Here is a 19,162-nt window from a genome sequence, read left to right as displayed (position 1 = left end):
ACCGGTACCACAAGCTGGCTTCTATTACAGAAAATCGTTTAATACAGGCTGTTTTAGTTTAGATTAAGCAATGTTAATCCTTAAGCGGACCTATTTCTTATACTGACCTGTATGCATCTATGCCTTTGCACAAGTGTGCACAGAATCAGCAGTTGTTTATGGAAAATAATAGATATGACCATAGGGTACTTTGCCATGCAAGGTAAAATATATTTTTATCTCTCCTGTGGAAATAGAGGCGGGGCAGGTTGTTGTTTTTGGTTGTTTCTCCTCAGGCAAGCAAAAGGGTACTGAATAGATTGGGGAATGGGTAGGAACAGGAAAGAAAATGCTCTGACCTTCTCAAAGAGTTGTAAGAGTTGTACTGGTTTTGATGGTACGTGGCTTATTTGGGGCTGATAGGGGTCCTTGCAGAGAGCTCTGGAAACAGAGGCACTGTACTCTGCTAGGGTATTATCTTGGCTTGGCTTTGCAGGAAGAGCTCACGCCTTTGGAAACTGGGACTTGACTTTCCGTGGCTGCCCAAATGAGTCACGACTTGCTGAACTTCCAGGGACCCTCTCTGGGAGTTTTCCAGTGCTTCCAGTGCTTATGTCTGCCTGACCCCACTGCAAAGAATCACTTCTGGGAACAAACCACAGGAACCGCTTAGTGTCTCGTGTGTAGCAAGCTGTGATAGGAATTATTTGAAGGAGAGCTGTTGGATCTGTTGTTCCGCCCCGTGCAAACAGCTGCAGAGAGGAAGCTACTTGCTGCATGAAAACATAATATATATAAAGTTTATACAGTGTTGGTTGTATAAATCCCACATACTGCACATGCTGTGCTACACATCTCAGAATCCCAGAAGGAAATTTCTTGGCTGAGTAGCATAAACTCCCCTTGAGTTAGCAGATGTTGTTGCAGGGAATTTATGAAAGAGCAATGCATGAGGGTGCAAACTGAGGTTACAAAATCAAAGCCCAAGCTGCCTATATCCTCTCAACCTATTAGGATGATGTGGTTAAGTGTTGGGAAGACGTGTAAGGTGTGAGTAACAGCTACATTTGATGTAGGATCAGGCACTTTGGTATTTGGGCTTCAACATTTGGGGCTAATATAGGTGTATCCCCTATTTTGAGGAATAAGAGTGTGGAAATTTTTCATTTCTCATTGTTTTCCCTCTCCTCGTTCCTTTATTCATATTTCCTTTCCCTCATGCTCCTCATCCTGTTTAAAATAACCAAGCAGGCCAGAGCAGGCTCATGTCACTTCTCGGCTGCTTATGCTGCTAACAGAGAAATCCAAATGAGCCATGCTGCATGTTACTCCTGGGACTTATTCCTCGAGAAAGCTGTTTCTGCTCCCATGGAAGTCAATAGAAGTCTAATTAGTCCCAGATGTTTAGTAATAACAAGCACTTCCTTTTGGTAGAGCCAAACAAAAGCAGTGTTAAAACTGTTAATTAAATGGGTTTGGCTCTGTCGTCAGGTTATTAACTAATTCTAGTCATGGCAGCCAAGCTAATACTGGCTCTCAGAAGGAGATATAATCTTTCTGTGCTTGACACAAAAGGCATGAATTTGGAGTATGGCTCAATTAGCCCATGTCTGGGCATACAGCGAAGCTTGCTTTCATACCAAAGGAAAAGCTTGCAGACTTCAGCATCTGGCTTCCAACTAAGCCCCAAGATAGCTGCTTGTGCAAACTTTCTCCTAGAAGAGACAGAGCTTGATCCAAGGCACAGCATTGGCTTCCATTGACTTTTCATCATCTGAACATTGTCCTGGGCAACCCACTCTGGCCCTGCTTGAGCAAGGGGGTTGGACCAGATGAGCTCTACAAGCCCCTTCCAACCTCAGCCAGCCTGTGATTGTCTGATTCATATGTTTTTTATTCTCTGATTCATATTAAAATGTTAGACCAGGTCCTGGTGCTGCTGACTGGTCAAGTAAATGAGTTATTTCAACACCACTTGCCTACCTCTTCAGTAGATCTTGATGTTGACTGGTTGCCCTCCAAAGTACATGCCAGCTGTCCCTGCTTTGGGACAAGACATTATAGACCTAAGGTGGAGTCTGAACAACGTAGAAAAAAAATGGAAGACATTGCTTTCATCTGTGGAGTATTCCAAGCTGGTGCTTTAATATATTCACATCCCTGTGTATTTTACAAAATCCAAAGGTGTTTTTATTGTACAAAATCCCACAACAAAATCTACCAGCCAGTTTCTTACATATCTGCTTGAAAAATAGAATTATACATCTTTTTTTGTAGTGTGTTAATTTTGACATTCACTAGCTGGAAGAAACAGAAGTGGAGCAGCAATTTGAGTTATTTACCTGGACAGGTTTGGGTTTGACTTCTATTTCTCTTATGTGCCTAAATGTACAGTTCCTGGCATTATCGGAAAACCTGACACAGCTCCTTTCAAAGCCACTGGATGCCGTCAGTAGGTCAGGCTCCCACTGTTGGTGAGCATCTCTTCACTACAAAAGGGTGAATCTGCTATCAGATACGGGACATAACATATGTCAGTGCCTGCTTTTAGTGACTCAGTGGGTCGGTTGTGTCAAACCCATCACAGAAAGAGGATCTACAGACTTGTTCTTGCAACCAGTCCTCTATGTCATAATCTCTTTTTAGGGAGAGATAGTGGACCTCTGATCTGAATAATGGCCCAGGACTCGGTTCCCTGTATCTTGCTTCATGCTTGCATCTTTAAAATGTGTTTTGCCTGCCTAACCTCCTGTGAACTTTAAAAATAGATATGTTATCTTTTTGCATTGAAATGTATCTGTATGCAGTGAATTCCCAACAGTTTTCCTAAGAAATATAAACATTTCAGTCCAATGTTAGCTGGTTGAAATTCATTCTCTAAGACTTCTTTTAGAAAGCGTTCACCCCAGAGATGAATTTCTTCACATTAAACCCAGTTAAATATGTATTGCACGTGAGGGGCAAATTTCTCCTCTTTGAGTTGAACTGTGGACCTGTGACCTTCTGAGCAGGCCTGGGTAACATTTAGTGCAGCTGCTTCACACCTGAGATTTCTGTTACACCCCTGGTGGGTGTTAAGTGCCAAGACTAGTATAATTAATCTCATCTTCCCCCCATGTCTTGCCCCAATGGCTGCAGCATCATACTACAAGCAAAGGAAGATGTCCACAGAGTTTGCTACCACTAAGGTCTGTGGTTTCCATGGTCAGCCATGGTTTTCCTAAACGATTGCCATGAGCACATCAGACATGAAATGCATTTTCTCACTTAGCCGAATTCTCTTTTCTTTGGAACTCCAGGAAGATTTTCAATCAGTTTTAAACTGTGCAAGATCGTGGTTTAACCTGCCATGGTGCCAGTTTTTATGATTTCAGTTCAATGTTTGGTAGATGTTATTTCTAACCTGATAGGAAAGAAATAAATCTCAGTGCAAGGTGAAATATCTCATGGAGGTGCAGCACTTTTCTACTAAGCTGATGTCGTCATAAAAAAGTGATTCAGTTACATCACTCAATTTACATGAAGCCTTTTTATGAAGATGACATCAACAAAGTATCCTAAATTTCACCTCCCTCACAACAACAGGGCTTTACAGGGGGCCTCTTCTACCACTCTATAAACTTTTTAGGCAGATCAGCTTGTGAATAAAGCAAGTACAAAACATGGCAAATTCTCCTTTTAGTCCCTGCAACCCAGAACTCTATAGTGGTATAGTTCAGGGGCGCTTTGAAACTGTCTTAAAATCCACAGTTAAAAATCAAAGAGGAGAATTTAACCCTTCATTTCTACACACTGACAGTGTAGCACCTGATTTATTCTGTTTTCAAGGCAATCTGCGTGCTATGCTTTAAACTGATGGCTGAAGTTCTGCCTGCGGAAGCAAAAAAATGAACCCACTCCAATGATGATCACGGACAAAACCAGCACAAACGTTAATATAATAAGGAAGTTGATTTTCTTTAGATCCTCTTTTTCACAGTCTTCTGGTCTAATGTTCCCAATGTGCATTTCTTCCTGGTACCCGAAGTTCTGAGTGTGCTGGCACATTAAGTGCTCTGCATTGGGGATGTGGACGTTTTTGTTCTGGATCATCGATGAGAGCCAGATATTTCCACAGCAATTGAGTGGGTTACCAGTGAGATACAAGTTTTTAAGAGAATTTTCTAATGCTAAAATATTGCTGTTCTGTAATGAACTAAACCTATTGTTCCGTAGGTCCAGAACTTCCAGTGGAGAGTCGCTACCCCACCTAGGCAGCCAATTCAGCTGATTTTCGGAGAGGTTTAAGTGTTTCAGGTGACTGAAACAAGGCAAGTCAATATTTAATTCTATCAGGCTATTGCCATGTAAATGCAAGTATTCAAGAGACCGTTCCAGTCCTGATAGTGCTTTAACTTCAATTTTCAGGCCTGGGTTCATGGAGATATCCAAAGCAATCAGAGAAGTCTTGTAGAAAGTGTACGCTGGCAGGATGCTCAGCATGTTGTCAGCGAGGTACAAGTACTGAAGAGCAGGAGAATCAACGAATGACACACAACCACTCTCCTCCCCAGCAAGTCTCTGCTTAGCTAATCCTGAGTACATGCTGCAAAGACTGATGTTGTTGCTCTGTAGATTAAGCAGCCTGAGACTAGGAAGGCTTGAGAAGATATCAAATTGCAGGGTCTGAAGATGGTTGTTTTGAATGTAGAGCTCCCTCAAATTCGACAGCGTGACAGAGTCCAGGAGAAGGTTCTGCAAAGAGTTGTAGCTCAAGTCAAGGACAGTTAGGGAGATCAATGCACTGTCATAAGTTACTGCAAAAGACTGAAGACAGTTTTTACTGAGATTAAGGGTGTGGAGGGACAACATTGATTCAAAGAATTCATTCGGGATGGATTTGATTTCATTATAGCTTAAGTCTAAATACACAAGTTGGGATAAATTAAGAGAACTTTTGTTTCTACTTTGCTTCTGATCAAGAAGAAGAAAAGCATCTAGCCAGTCATTCTCCATATAGTCCATTTTATTATGAGAGGATTCAGTACTGAGCTGAATTAAATTCTTTGATAAATTCAGAGTTACCAGCTTGTTCACCAGGGGGAAGACAGGGAAGCGAAGTAGTTTGTTTTCACTCAGATCCAAAATTCTTAAGCTATACTCATCATCCGACTCTGTGGTGTGGAAGGACTCAATGCTATTTCTGCTAAGGTCAAGTATCTCCAGCTGCCTGAGGTTGAAATCAGAGATGCAAGTAATTGAATTCATGGAGAGATTAAGTTTGGAAAGATTCACTAGAGACTCAAAAGCACCTTCCTCTATTTCCATGATGATATTGCTCTGAAGGTCTATCTCCACAAGACCTGGAGAACCCTGAAACATTTTGTGCGATATCATTATAATACTGTTGTCTGCCAGGGAAAGATACCGCAGTGCTGGAGCTTGCTTTATGAAATACTCAGCCATCCCGTTGTAGAGGCTGTTGTGAGACAAGTCCAGTATTTCCACCTTGGGTAAAAGTCCGATCCCCTCTGTCCCATTCTGAGCGAGCTCGTATAAGTGGTTGTTGGCTAAATTTATTTCCAGCAAACTTGTCATGTGTGCAAAGACTCCAGGCGCGATGAAGCTTATCTGGTTAGAGCTTAAATCCAGGCACTGGAGAGAAGTATAGAATGGTAATGGCATTTCAGGGATCCTTTGTATCAGATTTCCAGACAGATCGATTTTGTTTACGTTTGAGTGGAACTCATGAGGGATTTGCCGAAGGTCTTTGTTGTGGCAAAATGCCTGCAAGTTTGTCTGCCAGAAAAAGAAAGAGAGAAAAGGGGTCATCACCTGACAAAGGAAAAATATATTTGCATTAAATGTAAAGAAAATAGCATTCAACAGTCAATTAGATCCTTCTCCTGAAACACTGATCACATTATTATTTTTTTGAGCATTCAGACAGCAAACACAGTCCTCCTAATGCTTCTCCACAGCTATAACAGTTAGCACGCATTTCATTTTAAAGACCAGTAGAGTTGTATCTGCTACCTGCAAGAGATACCTACTATACATTCTCCTTTTTATACCTTTCTCCCAGGCTTATTTTAATAGTCCCATGTGAAGGAGTTTCCCCTCTTTCCATTGCAATCAAACACTCTTTTTTTCCTGATATTTGCTTTTCTCAGCTTCATCCTAAATCACTCGATTAGTTTCTGCAAACTCCACTTGCAATAGTAATAAGTGCTTTGAAAAGCTCCTCTCTGTTGGCAGCATAGTTTCAAAACCAAGGACATGGAAAGATAAGGATCCTATGGTACAAACTGTGGGATCTCTCCTTGTTAGTCATACCGCTCAGGTATTTGATTGTGCCTTTCTTTAGCCATGGCATAGGTAAGCAATGCATCAGCAAACAAATGCGTCATTCAACTACTCAAAAACTTCTGATGCAAACCTCTAAACTCTTCCTGTTTTTACCATCTATATTTATCCTTTTCCCAAGGCAACATTTCCTATCTTCTCACACATGCTTTATGCTCCATCCATATGCTCCATCCCCATCCATACAAGACATTCCCAATGCAACAGGGAAGACATATCATGTAAAGCCAGCTTTTGAAGGGAAAAAGGCTGTGATGTGAAGTGAGGGTCACACTTTTTCTGTTCACTTCTAACCACTAGGGTGAAGAAAAACTCATCTATTTATCAAATTCGTCTTCTCAATGCATGTCTGTTTAATTGCAGCTTGAACTGAATCTGTGTCCAAAGCAAAATTTGGAGTGTGTGTTCATAAGGAACACTGGAAACATGAAGATAATCATCCTTGCATAAATGTCAAGCTGTATTTTGTTGTTAGGAAGAACTTACAGCAGCAGGAAGAAGAGGAATGTGAAAGGTTTAGGCAGCATTTAATTTACTGAAAGGAAACTCTTGTTATGAATGTATATGGGTGACCGGGTCATGTACTGTTTGTAGAAAGATCAGAAAGAAAAGAGAGAAAAATTTGGCTGAATCTTAACTTTTGCAAAGAAGCGGAATCCAGATTCCATGACGCAAAGTTTTGTATTAGCTTTTCAGACATTACAGAAACATTAAAATAAAATATATATATTATAAACCATCTGCTTCATGTGAACTTCTAGGTGAATGAAGTGGCAGGTCTGTTTGTGAGAAGTGGGGCAATAGTCAGCATTTTGTAACTCTCTCTTTTGCATCATGTGAGTCACATAAAAATGTGACAGAAAAATATTAGTGCTCATCTAAACTCTAGATATACCCAAGCTGCTCCAAAGATCTGAAATAATGGTTTATTAAAAGTTGAACCCACTCTTTTTTTTTTTTTTTTCTTTTCTTTTCTTTTTTTTTTTTTTTTTTTCTAACCAGCTCTTTCAGATCTCCCAAAAACAAACAAATTAGAAAAGGAGAGGAGGGAATATTCTGACTTCTTCCAGCCATTATTTCTTGCCTGCAAAACCAGTGTCAAATTGCTCATTTTGAGCTAAAACACATACAGAGCTGGGCTAAGCCCAGAGCCCCATAGAACAGATCAGGAATGGTCTTCTTGTTCCATTTGTGGAAGAGGGAGAAGCCAAAAAGATGCACACATCCAGAGTGAAAAAGAAGCAGCCTCTGCAGCCCAAGGCAGATGCCAGATCTCTTCCCACACCTCGAGCCACATCTCAACAAGCACTGAGCACCCTCTGCTCCCTCTGAGCACCCTGCACTGAAGCCTGGTCCAACGCCCATCAGCACCAGTTGGCCCATTTCCATCAAAGTCCATGAAAGAGAGGTCAGTCCCAATCCACCACGTATCTTGCAGGATTGGGCCCTCAATCTGCTTGCACCGAACCCTCCCAGCGATAAAAGGGTCTGATAAAATCCATATCTCCCACTGTCTGCCATTTGTTCCTACAACATTTCCCCCCCCCTCCCCTTTTTTTTTTTTATGATTTTCATTCCTTTTCACTGACTATTTTGATAATCGCTGACTTTCTTATCGAGTCTGTTCTGCACCATCTTTTCTCCCTCCAGGCTCAAACTGCATGAATTTCGATCTCATCAGCACCAGGAAGGAAAGATAAAGCACTTCTCAGTGGGACTGAGCAAACAGCATTTGTTTGCCTGTGCATCTCTCCTTCTCCCCCCACAGCTCAATGGGCTGGCAGCCTGAGGCTGGAAACGAAGCTTTTGCTGGTCTCATGTTCCCACCTCATCAGCTCAGTCGGTGCTGTCACCGGTTTGATTAAAGGCCATTGGCAAGAGCATTTGGTCATACAGTGTCTGGCTCCATTCAGGTGCTGGTGGAAATATGACCCAACAACTCAGAAGTTGAGCATCATCTGAATTCTGCCTCCGGTTCTTCCCAGCTCATCACTGGGTGGAAGTTGTCACCCACCTTACCAACAGCTCTGCTAACAAAGCAGCTGGATCCAAGCCCTTTTGCTCCCATATCAGCAGTTTTATGAACCAAAGAATTTGGGCTGGAAATACCTGGGGAGAGCTTGTGCTTGCAAGGTGTCTGTGTCTGTTCTCTAGAAAAGCTGCCCAGGTGGAAGCTTGGCTGAGCAACAAAGTCTGAGCAATTTCCCCAGGTATTTTGAATGGACTGGCCCAGGATAAGCACTATGTGTATGTTCTTTCACAACCTTGACACAAGGTTGTACAATTTTCTGAAAACCTTTCGCTTGCATGTGGCTTCGTGTCTTGTGAACAGTTGGCCAGCAGTTGCTTTGGCTCAGTAAATAGGTAATGACTTGTTTAATTGGTGCAGCTCACTTTGGTGTCAGAGCCCAGTAGGGACATTTTACCCCATAAAACCTCTTCTACAAGAGTGGTTCACCAACAAGGATGCCAATGACAAAGGGTACAGGTTTCTCACCCATGCCTCTTTCAGGAGACCTGGGATGAAAGTTTCCATTTCTGAGCCTTTGTTATTTTAAAGGTGTCACCAGAGGGAAAGTAACGTGTAAAACAGTGAGGCTGTGATGAAAAATCGTCCTGTGAACTAAGTAGGAGTCCCAGTGGACCCATCAGCTAACCCAGCAGCCTCTTTAAGCTGCGTGGAAATGTGTTTGGATTTACACCCTCCTCCCTCCATTGGACCAAACACTCAGCGAATGAGGACTAGCAAAACCCCACTGACTTTAGCGATGCTGAGCTGTTAATTTATACCAGATGAGCATCCCAGCCCCCAGCTGCAGCGTGTTTTCAGTTGGGGCCGAATTTATCCCAGCCTCATTGCGTACAGCCTGGGGTTTTTGGCCTGCGCAGTGGGCCTGCTGGAAGCAGTTTACAGTGGAGTGGTGGAAACAAGCATGTGTTTACTTCTCTGCAATCAGCCTGATCTGTGACCCATCAAGAAATGGGACGGGGTGAAATCTGCTCGGATTATTGCATGTCTCGCCCGGCATTCATGTGACTATGATACATTGGACCCAAGTCGTCATGTTTACAGCGGTTTCATCAGTCTCCCCTTAACAGCCAACGAATTGAGCTATCCAGTCACCTTCCCAAGATCTTTTTATATATACTAGGTCTTAATTTCTCTGGAATTCAGGAAGTGCAGCAATACAGCAGGGTGGGCAGGAATGGAATGAGTCCCATAAGGGAGATGTGTACAGCTCACAAATTATTTTTTTTTCCCTATTTTGGAAATTCTCAAGGATTTGTGCTAAACAGCATCAACATTAAAAAAAAAAAAAAAAAAAAAAAAAAAAAAAAAAGGAAGATAAGTATTTTTAAATGGCCTGTTACTGTCAGCAGTATTTGAATAGGGAAAGGAGCAAGTCCAGCTATGAATAACATTTATAATATTGTACCAGGTGCTTGCAAAAATTCAAGGAGCAAATTTTGTACAGGAGCCAGAGGCTTTGTCACCTTTTTTTAGCTCCAGTAGAAGTCAGGTGCAACACCCCTGGCAGCAATGCTGTGTCAGGGCAGAGGTCAGACTTGCCATTATTACAAAAGCTGCTATAGATGTGTTTCTCAGAAGCTTTATTTAAAGCACAAAGAACTTAGGCCTGGTATAAAGGAGTAGATCTGAGGTCTAAGTACCTTCTCTGTCTCAGTCATAGGATCCATGTTCATTCTTGGGGAAATCAGGTCACATTTCTTTCAACCAGCTTCTCCATAGAACAAAATAGAGACGATGACACTTCCCTTTTTTCCCCTTTATGTGCTGTCGCCACATTGAGGAAGGGAACAAGAACAAGAACAGCCTGCAGAGCATCCATTAACCCAGCAAACCCCACCTCTGCCAACTGGTCTTTGAGCAGGGCCCTTCACAGAAACCGTCATTATTTGTGCAGTGCCTCTAACTATGGGGTCCCAACCTCACCAGGACCCCACGGTGCCGGGCAGGGAGGCATCCTTACCATTTCACAGGGCATCCCCTCTGCAGGCCGATAGTTAGAGATCCCTCTGTTCACCACTGCCAGGAGGAAGACGATGTACAGTTTCATGGTTCTGCAGGGAAAAAGCAATTATGTTAGGTGTCAGACACAACCCCACAGTCATCTCGTGTGTGCATGTGAAAGCTGGCACCAGAACATCACCAAGCACAGACAGGCATGTATGCAGTACAATAAATTAACCCATCTTTGAGCCTACAGCTTGCATGACCCACAAATGTACATTTGTGTCTCTTTGAACCAAGTGGGAAAAAGAGAGATCTACACAAGGACATGAAAGGAAGATCCAAGGAATCTCATAGGACTGCTCTGATGTGATTTCAGCTTGATGATACCCATGCCACCCACTGAAATACAGATGCCCAAGCTGGGCAGAGTGACAGATGCTATGGAGAAAGACAAAGTGACCTCCTACAGGCACCTGTCTCTCCCCAGAGAGGCAGCTCAGGTGCTTTTAATTGGGCTGGAGTTTTGGGGGCCAAGGCTTGATGAAAGTGAAGGGATGCCAATCAGAAACAAGATTTGGGATCAGTTTCCATTTCCATCCACAACAGTTTCCACACCTCTTATCCCAGCACAGTCAGAGAGCTTTTACACACTCATTAGTCACCATGCATCCAGATTTGTTGTGTTAATATAAACAGTTTAAATAAATAATGGACTGAGATCTTTTTGTCCAAATGTTAGTCTTCCATTTTACACATTGCAGGTATGGGCAAGCTTTTAAATACATTTGAAAGCTGATGCCTTAAAGAGAGACAGACACAAAATCTGCATCAAATAAAGGACTCATCAGAGTTTAACTCTGATTGCAAGGCACTCCAGAAAAGAGCATAGAAATTACTGTAAAATGAATAAAGAGGGCAATGGGAGAAAAATGGAAATGAGGCTAAGGGAAAGCATTCCTGACAGCACATTTCTAGAAGGACACCGATGAGTTCTGAGGGGTCTGCCCTGAGATGTCAACGGGCCCTAATAAAGTCTCTGAGTTCAAGCATGAGACTTCAACATCACACCAGCTAATTCAGAAATTAAAGACTTTTTCAGGAAGAGATGGAGACCTGTATGTCTCAGGCTGCAAACAACTTGTATAAGCCATTAAGGTTCAGCCCCAAATATCTTGAAGACTCATTTACCTTTTAATATATGATGCTTACAGAAAGAAAAGAATTAGCAACATAATGCACAAGTTAAGCACAGCTCTGTGTAGCTGAAGATGGCAAAGAAAAACCAAAGAAATCTGGCAGGAATTCAGACTCCCAGACCCTGGCAAAGTGGTTGCAGTTCTGCTTTGCAGATTGAGAAATTATAGGCACAGGGACTGTGTTTCATTTAAAGTGAATAGATTTTATCAATGCTGTAGTCACCACTGATGTGAGCTCCAGGTATCAACTCTTTCTGCCACCATTTGTTGCAAAAATGCTGAACTTTTCTGTATTTGTACAACCTCTTGCAGGCAGATCAAAGCTGGTCCTGCTGATGTCCTGAGCCAGTGAGACACGCACCAGCCCCCAGCTGGAAGCCAGGCAGCAGTGCTTCTCTAGCCCTGCTCTTAAACCTTTCCAGGAGCAAACCTGCATCCAGAGAGGCCCAAGTGTTTTGCCAATTTCATTCTCCCATGCGCCGAAAGACGGCGTCCATGCACCGTTACTCAGCGGCTTCCACCCACAGAGCATCATGAGGCTGGAAGGAGATGGGATCACGCCCAGCTGGTGGAGATCCCTCTGCTTAGTCACTGTTTGAGGGATGCAGCTGATCGCCGGCACTGGCAGCTGCTGAACAGGAACGCCAATGGGTTCTCTATGGGATAAAGTCTCCTGGGGGTTCAGCCAGGTCAGCCCTGCCACCTCAGGACAACTATTTCTGCCAAGGAAATGATCACCAAGACCTAATGAGTGGGTTGCTCATACCCTCCACTGCTTTCCCATGAGGTTACAGCACTGTGTCATATTTGGGCATGTTTCTATAAACTTCTGAGTGAAGCAAGGCATCCCTCCTCCTCACCGCCAGAGAAAAGAGGTGTGTACTAGGAAGAGAGAGACTGGAGAAGTCTAGACCTTTAATTAATGCTTTATTTTCAGATTGTATATTCCTTCTAGTTTAGGGAGATGATTAGTGAGAGAAAATGATCTGGGAGCCCAAGGTGAAAGAACTTGGAGTTTGTCTTTGGGGTTCTGCAGCAGGATCAGAACTCTGTTCCCCACCTCTAAAACAAGACCAAGGATGCTCATTCTCAACCTCTTAAATTACTGTTTGCAAAATACCCCAAAATCACCCCCTGGAAGAAGGAATTGATGATACCACCATCTATAATGTCTCTGACATTCTCCCTCTCTTTCTCATTGCCCAGGTTTCTGAGGTTGGGTGCCTGAGGACTCTGTGCAAGGGGAGTAGCCTGGGGGTTAGAGGAGAAAATGATGTTTGTTGTTTGGGTACTGATTTGCTGAAACTGAGAAAAGACAGACATACCAATGATGTGCAAATTACCAGACTTTACTCAGAGCCTTCAAATGGAAATTATTTCTGTTTAGGTCCGATGAATTAAGCTGATGAAATCTCCATGGATATTACCCACAACAGGACACCACCCTGCTGGACAGTGTGCGCCCCATGCAGTCTGCACTCTTCTCTTGTCATACTGCTAAAAGTCATCCCTTTTCATCCTAAATGATGACCTTGACACAACCCAGGGTCTAAACATGTTTTGAAACTTCCTAAGCTATAAATTTAAAAAGCAACTGTGAAATGGATGCATTTGAACACAAGAACTTGATTTAAAGTCTTGTTATTGGTGACAGAGCTGCAGCAAGCTAGGATGCTGTCCCTCAAGGTGTTCCTAAGGTGGCTGTCACCCTGGAGCCCCCAAGCTCTAGGACTTGGTGCTGTGTTCCTCCAAATATGAAACCACATGGACCAAGTCCAGAGCAGGTTAAGCTGCTCCTCGTGGTACAACACCACATCCATGCTCACAGAGATTCCCTTCCCAAGTTGGTTTTCAGTGTTCGGCTGTCCAGCTGAGGAGTTTTCCTGTCCAGATTTTCTCCTTTAGACCCTCCTCAGCCCATGGAGCATGACACAAAGCTGTGCCCCCTTGGCTCTGCTCTCTTTGCAGGTCTCAGCTGCTCACCACCCTCACCTGGTGCAGAGCTAAAGGTTCAGCACACCCATTTAACAGATGGGAGGACAAAGGCAGTGATTTTCCCCCAAAATAGATTTGAAAAGCAGGGAAGAGCTAGGATTTAATCACAATTTGTCCAGTTCCCACTGCAGAGCAACATATGCCTCCATCTCTTTTACAACACTAAGCCTGTTTGTAGCTAACAACAGCAGCACCTTCTAAATATCCCCCAAAGATAATTTCTGCTACTGCTCCGGCAATTAACAGCAATGTTAATCGTGCCAAAGAGACGTTAAACATGAGAGAAGACATGAAACACAAACCGAACTCCCAGCAGTCCAATGTTTTTTTACATAAGACACTTTGCTGCCATGTTAGAGCCCTCAGGGTTAAAAAGAGCAAATATCCCCCATTTACCTTGTTTCAAGGGTTTCTCACATCCCCATATGCTGCTTGTCATGTCTTTAAAAAACATATCCAGCTCTCCAACAGCAATTCAGTCCTGGAACCAAGGTAATTATTCTTCAGCTTCATGTTCACCCATTCAGGACACCAAGAGGTTTACTTATAACTTCAGACCGAAGGCATTTTTCAGGGAAATAACCTTGTTTGGGACAGTGTCTGCTTTAAATTAAGTTGCTCGTCTTCCTCCGGACTCCTCTCCAGGCTCTTGCTGGGTCCTAGCCACCGCTGTGTGCTCTGAGCAGACTCAGCTACTGTGCGGCATCCTGAGGTCCTCGCAGGCGTTGAGAAACGGGGGGATTTTTGCCAGAGAAGCTGTCGGGATCAGGCCCCGGGGAATAAGTGACTTATCACTGCCGATGCCATTGCTTAGCTGCGTGCGCGGTGCGGGCGGCGTGTTTACTTTAGGGTTTTGTGTCTGCGAGTTGCATTCCTGAGGGGTTGCAGCCTCCTACCCCTGCACCTAAACCGTGTTCTGCATCTTTAGGGAAACAAGGGCTTGTGGATTAAAGGTTTAAAAATCACGGCTGTTAAAAGTGAAGCCCGTCATCTTGAAACCTGTCCTAGAAGACGTATCTCCTCTTAGTGACAGCCCCACTGCTCGGTGTGCTACGGTTTGATGGCAGGGCAGGGGTTCAGAGCCAGCTACGACACACCTGAATTTTCAGGCTTTTCAGGGGTTTCCCTGGCACACGGCAGGAATTAGGGAGGTTGATAAAGGTAGACAGGTCCAAGCATCTGGACATGTCCAGATTTCTGGCAGCAAGTACACAGTGCTCAGTTGTGCCTGTAAAAATTCCCATTGTAAAAGGGACACTTTTGTTGAGCAGAAGATGATTTCAGATTGCCTGTGAGCTCCGCTTTTTTATTTATTATTTTGTGCTGCCCTCTAGGGCTGGAGCAGCTGTCTAATTGCTCGTTTCCACACTTCCTTTGCCTAATTAAGACCTGCTTCTAAAATACCTGCTCTAACAGAGATTTCCCCATTCCTGCCTCCCAAGTGCAGGAACCTGAAGTGTTGCAATGCACTTTTCCTGTGGCTGAAATAATACACCAGAGACGGGCTCTTATCATCTTGTTTGCTTTGCAACGAGAGGCGTAAAGGCTATGAAGAGGTGGTGGTGAGCGCGTGGGTGGGTTGATTGGGTGCAATGGATGGAAAAAATCAGGTTTAGCTCTGAGCAGAACTCTTTGCCAGTGAGATTGTCACCATCCTGGGCAGGTTCCTCTTGGCTGGGCTCTCAATGGACTATTTTTGATCGGATTCCCTTGTCAAAGGATCATGGAGTGGCTGGTGGTGTCGGGCAGCTGCGGGTCCCTGTGGTGCCAGCCCTGCTCCAGCAGGGCCACCCCGAGCAGGGGGCCCAGCCCCACGTCCAGGCGGCTGCTGGAGATCCCCAAGGAGGAGCCCCCAGCCCCTCTCTGGGCAGCCTGTGCCAGGGCTCCGGCACCCGCCCAGCCCAGCAGTGCTTCCTGAGGGGCAGAGGGCACCTCCTGGGCTCCAGGCTGGGCCTGGCCCTGGGCACCCCTGAGCACCCCTTGCCTCCTCAGCAGCATGCAACCACTTTTACAATGAAAAAAATCAAATATTTGAGGTCTTGAAGAAAAAATAATCCCTTTCTTTACTTTTGGAAAGAGCGTATTTCGATTTGATTGGGATTTGGAGATGGAATACAAATAAGCCAGCAACAAAGATTGTCCTGGATGGCTGCAGTCTCCCGTTCTCCTACACCTGGTTATTCAGGTCACTTTGGGAAGCTGGAAAAAGTAGCAGATTTTTTGGGCTTTGTGGTGCTTTTTTAAGAGCTGGCTCTGTTCCTTGGGCTGATTTACTGAGTGGCCAAGCAGCTGTGCCAGCCGAACTGTGACGATGAGCCTGGACTGAAACAAATGCCAAAGCAGGAGGGAAGGGCATGCACTAATTCTGTTGCCCAGGGCTTTGCTTCATTAAAACCACAGCCTTAGAGGCACACCAACCACTCTGTAAATTATCCGCTGTGTTCTTAATCTCTCTGCCCCCTTTCCTAAAGGAGATCTGAAAACAAATAGTTTCAGAGCCTGATATCTTTGGTTGACTTCCCATTTTCAATATGTGCTTGGCAGTCACATCTGTAGAACAAGGGTCATCTCCATTGGATGGATTGGGTTATTTCCATTGAACAGATTGGAAAATCAAGCTCTTTTGCCCTCCTGCACAAGATGATAAGGGCTATCCCATCCCACTGGTGCCCATGTCTTTGCACCTGTGACCATGGAATTGGGCCTTTCCTGATTTCCCTGTGTTCTCCTTGCAAATCGCTGCCTGCTTGGCTTCTAGACACCAACTGGATTTCACCCAACATCAGCCAAAGCTGGCAATGTGGCATGGGGATTAGGGCTCAAACACAGAGATCTGATGGGGGACTCTTTGGACCACTCCTCTCCTCCAAAGCCTCTTCCCAGCATGGCCCGGAGTGGGAAGGAAAAGCAAATCCCAGTCTTTGGCTCTCACGAGCGCGTCCGTAATTTGTTGCAGGTTCCCAAGGGTTTCAGATAAACAAGAATATGTCTTGACGATTATGTGTCTTGAACTCTCAGACCCTTTGGAGTCTGTCCATCCATAACGCTGCTGCTTTCTAAGGCACTGCTTTTGGGTTGAGTCCTGTGTCAAGCCGCATGAATCAAACTCTCCAGAGAAGTAAACAAAACAAACTCCCGCCTTAGAAAGTGGGTCTGAACTGCAAGGGCAGGAGTCGGACAAATCTTGCTCCCTTCAGCTGGAATAGCTCCCCGGTGATTCATCCCACTTGGGAGCTGGGGGCCACATAAATATTACCCCTATTAAAAAATAAATAGCCCATGCCAACCTCAGCCACAGCCTTTGAGAGGAAAGCACAGCTCCAGTTCCTGAGACCCTACAACATCTCCAGGAGAAGTGTCTCCTGCTTCAGCTAGCTGGTGCCATCTGCATTCAACCTCCTGCCTCCCCAGTGTCAAGTCCACAAATCAAGTCTCCTTCATCACCTGCAAGGCTTAAATCATGCCTTTTCCCCTGGCTTTTGATGCTGTTGCTTGCCCTTGTTCTCTCCCACATTTTCCATTCTCTGTGTGTGCCTCGATCAGGTCAGGCAGCCAACAGCATTTGCCCACCGAAAATTTTCAGGGGGACATCACCCTTCAATCAGACAGCAAATACACATGGCGTTTAGCTAGTTCCCCCACTTTATTCACCTTCAGTTTTATTTCTCTCTCCAGGAGTGAATGAGAATTGCATGAAACCCTTCAGTCCAGAGATTTTTGGAAGAGAGTGGTTGGGCAACGGGACAGCAGAAGGTGGGAAAATGCAAACACTTCCATCTACAAAAAGTGAAACGAACCGGCACTTGAAGGTGAAAGCATTCAAATGTGAAATTCTCTCCCTGGGGAACAAAATTCCTGGAGAAACTGAAATCCAGGAACCCAAACAGAACTTTTTCTCACAAGCCTTAATCTAAGCACAGCAAAGAGAGAGAGAAATCAGTTTTTAATTCAGCAATTTTTCTTTTACTGACAGTGGAGTCAGTATTTGAGAAAAAGACATACTGAATTTATAGGGTCCAACAGGAGATAAAGTGAGGAAAATTATTTCTGATATATTTGACTTGCATGGTACTGATACCCCCCTGTGAATTCATTCATCATTGTATTAATAAAAGGCCAAGCACTGATATAGTCACTGAGCTGTAACTATCTGCTTTAAAGAGAAATGAATGATATTTTTTTGTTATTAAAACCAGAGAATTTCAGCATTTTAGAATAACAAGACAATTTTAAATCTGAACAGACTACATCTCAGTAAAAATAAATAAATAAATAAATCAAATTTCCACTGTTGAGGAAAGCCAAAACTTTGGCTTCTATTTACAGGAAACATATGTGTACTTTAATCAAAAATACAACTGAGTTTGGCTTCAGAATATTTTCTATGACTTTTATATAAACCAGGATTTTCTAGAACTTTTTTCATTTCCAAACATTGTCTAACCATCAATTCCTCGTAATAACAGCCCGGATGCAGCAAAGCAGCTACTCTCAGTAAGTCCCCGTTCACCCAAGGTGACATTCAAGCTGTCGGGATCTTCAGAGCAGAAAAGCAGCCCTGCCATCCCGCACCTTGTGCTCCAACAGGGAGAGCCCAATGACAGCACCGATAGGAAGAGGAGCAGACGAGCTAAGCAGCATTTCATGTCACCCCGGGACGGTGTGATTTGCCCAAGGCTGTATTAGGACGCAGTGTCAGAGAGCTGGGTGAGTGGCATTTAATCAGCGCACGATGCTGATCTCTGCAGCATTCCTGGTTCAGAGCGCTACAATGCAGTAACACCATAAATAGACTAAAGTCCTATGAAGAAAGAAAAAAAAAAAAAAATCTCCCCATCTTCCGTCGCTGCTAACACAGAGAATAAAAACAAAGCAGGAGTATGACAACTGTATTGTTATAAACTAAGCAGTGCCTCCTTAACTTAAAGGGTCTAACTCTCTGCAGCGCAAGTCCCCAATGGATTAAATATACAGCTGTGTGGATAGAGCCATTTACACAGTGTGTTTAGCCAGTTCCTCAGCCTATTCATAAACACAGCCCATTTTATTTATACAGTACCTTCCTCATCTGCGATATTTTTAAAGGCTGCTGCCCTAAGCCACCGAAGCCCGCGTCTCTCCCGCAGCCGAAAGGCACCCGGCTCAACTTTCCAGCTGGCTTCACGTGCTGCTCCACGTACCTGCTCTGTGGCTGGAGGAGGAGGAGGAAGAGGAGGAGGAGGAGGAGGAGGTGGTTTCGCCTCTGCCTGCAGCCTTCTGCCTCCCGGACTCTCCCAGCAGCCTTTCCAGTGCGAGCCGAGGAAGAGTTTCCTTGGGGAAGTCGTACCTCTGTTGCATGCCAGCTGACTAAAACTCTGCGAGCTCGGAGAGAAGTTTGAAGTCACAGGAAAAAAAAATACTCCCCATAGACCGGTCCTTGAATTCATTCCTTCGCAGTCATGAGCTCTTATATATTCCCAGGCTCCCATGAGCACGTGAATGCATACCTCCGTAATAGTTTTAAAATGTGTGTGTCCTCTGCACTTCTCTTTATTTTCCATTTCGTTCGCTCAACCTTGGCTTATTTCCTGCAGTTTCTCAGCTGGTAATTACGCTCCTCTCACATTGACACATGAAACGGTCTGTGAATACCACAAAAATCCCCTCCGCACAGACTTGGGCGATACGTGCT

At 44.2% G+C, this 19,162-nt stretch overlaps 1 protein-coding gene across 2 annotated transcripts; it reads right to left on the bottom strand.

The window, feature by feature from the left end:
- Nucleotides 1-2,119: 2,119 nt before the first annotated feature.
- LRRC32 (leucine rich repeat containing 32) lies at nt 2,120-18,615 on the bottom strand. Of its 2 annotated transcripts, none has more exons than XM_032208301.1 (3): nt 18,551-18,615; nt 10,317-10,407; nt 2,120-5,757 (listed from the first exon to the last, which is right to left on the bottom strand). In XM_032208301.1, exons 2-3 carry the CDS (start codon nt 10,401-10,403, stop codon nt 3,820-3,822), a joined length of 2,025 nt encoding a protein of 674 aa, XP_032064192.1. In that variant the 5' UTR covers nt 10,404-10,407; nt 18,551-18,615; the 3' UTR covers nt 2,120-3,819. The 2 variants fall into 2 exon arrangements, with proteins under 2 accessions (XP_032064192.1, XP_032064191.1); XM_032208300.1 differs by lacking the exon at nt 18,551-18,615 and adding an exon at nt 12,657-12,715.
- Between the last annotated feature and the right edge of the window lie 547 nt (nt 18,616-19,162).

The sequence above is a fragment of the Aythya fuligula genome, chromosome 1 (genome assembly GCF_009819795.1).
Source record: "Aythya fuligula isolate bAytFul2 chromosome 1, bAytFul2.pri, whole genome shotgun sequence".
Classification (NCBI taxonomy): Eukaryota; Metazoa; Chordata; class Aves; order Anseriformes; family Anatidae; genus Aythya; species Aythya fuligula.
The sequence above is the reverse complement of the archived record's forward strand: the minus strand, read 5'-3'. Positions and strand labels throughout refer to the sequence as shown.

Bases quoted from the DNA above. Each gene is read 5' to 3' on its own strand.
- LRRC32 (XM_032208301.1), bottom strand. From the start codon at position 10,403: ATGAAACTGTACATCGTCTTCCTCCTGGCAGTGGTGAACAGAGGGATC. The intron at 5,758-10,316 runs GTAAGGATGCCT...TTTTTCTGGCAG, and splicing joins AGGGGATGCCCTGTGAAATG to ACAAACTTGCAGGCATTTTG.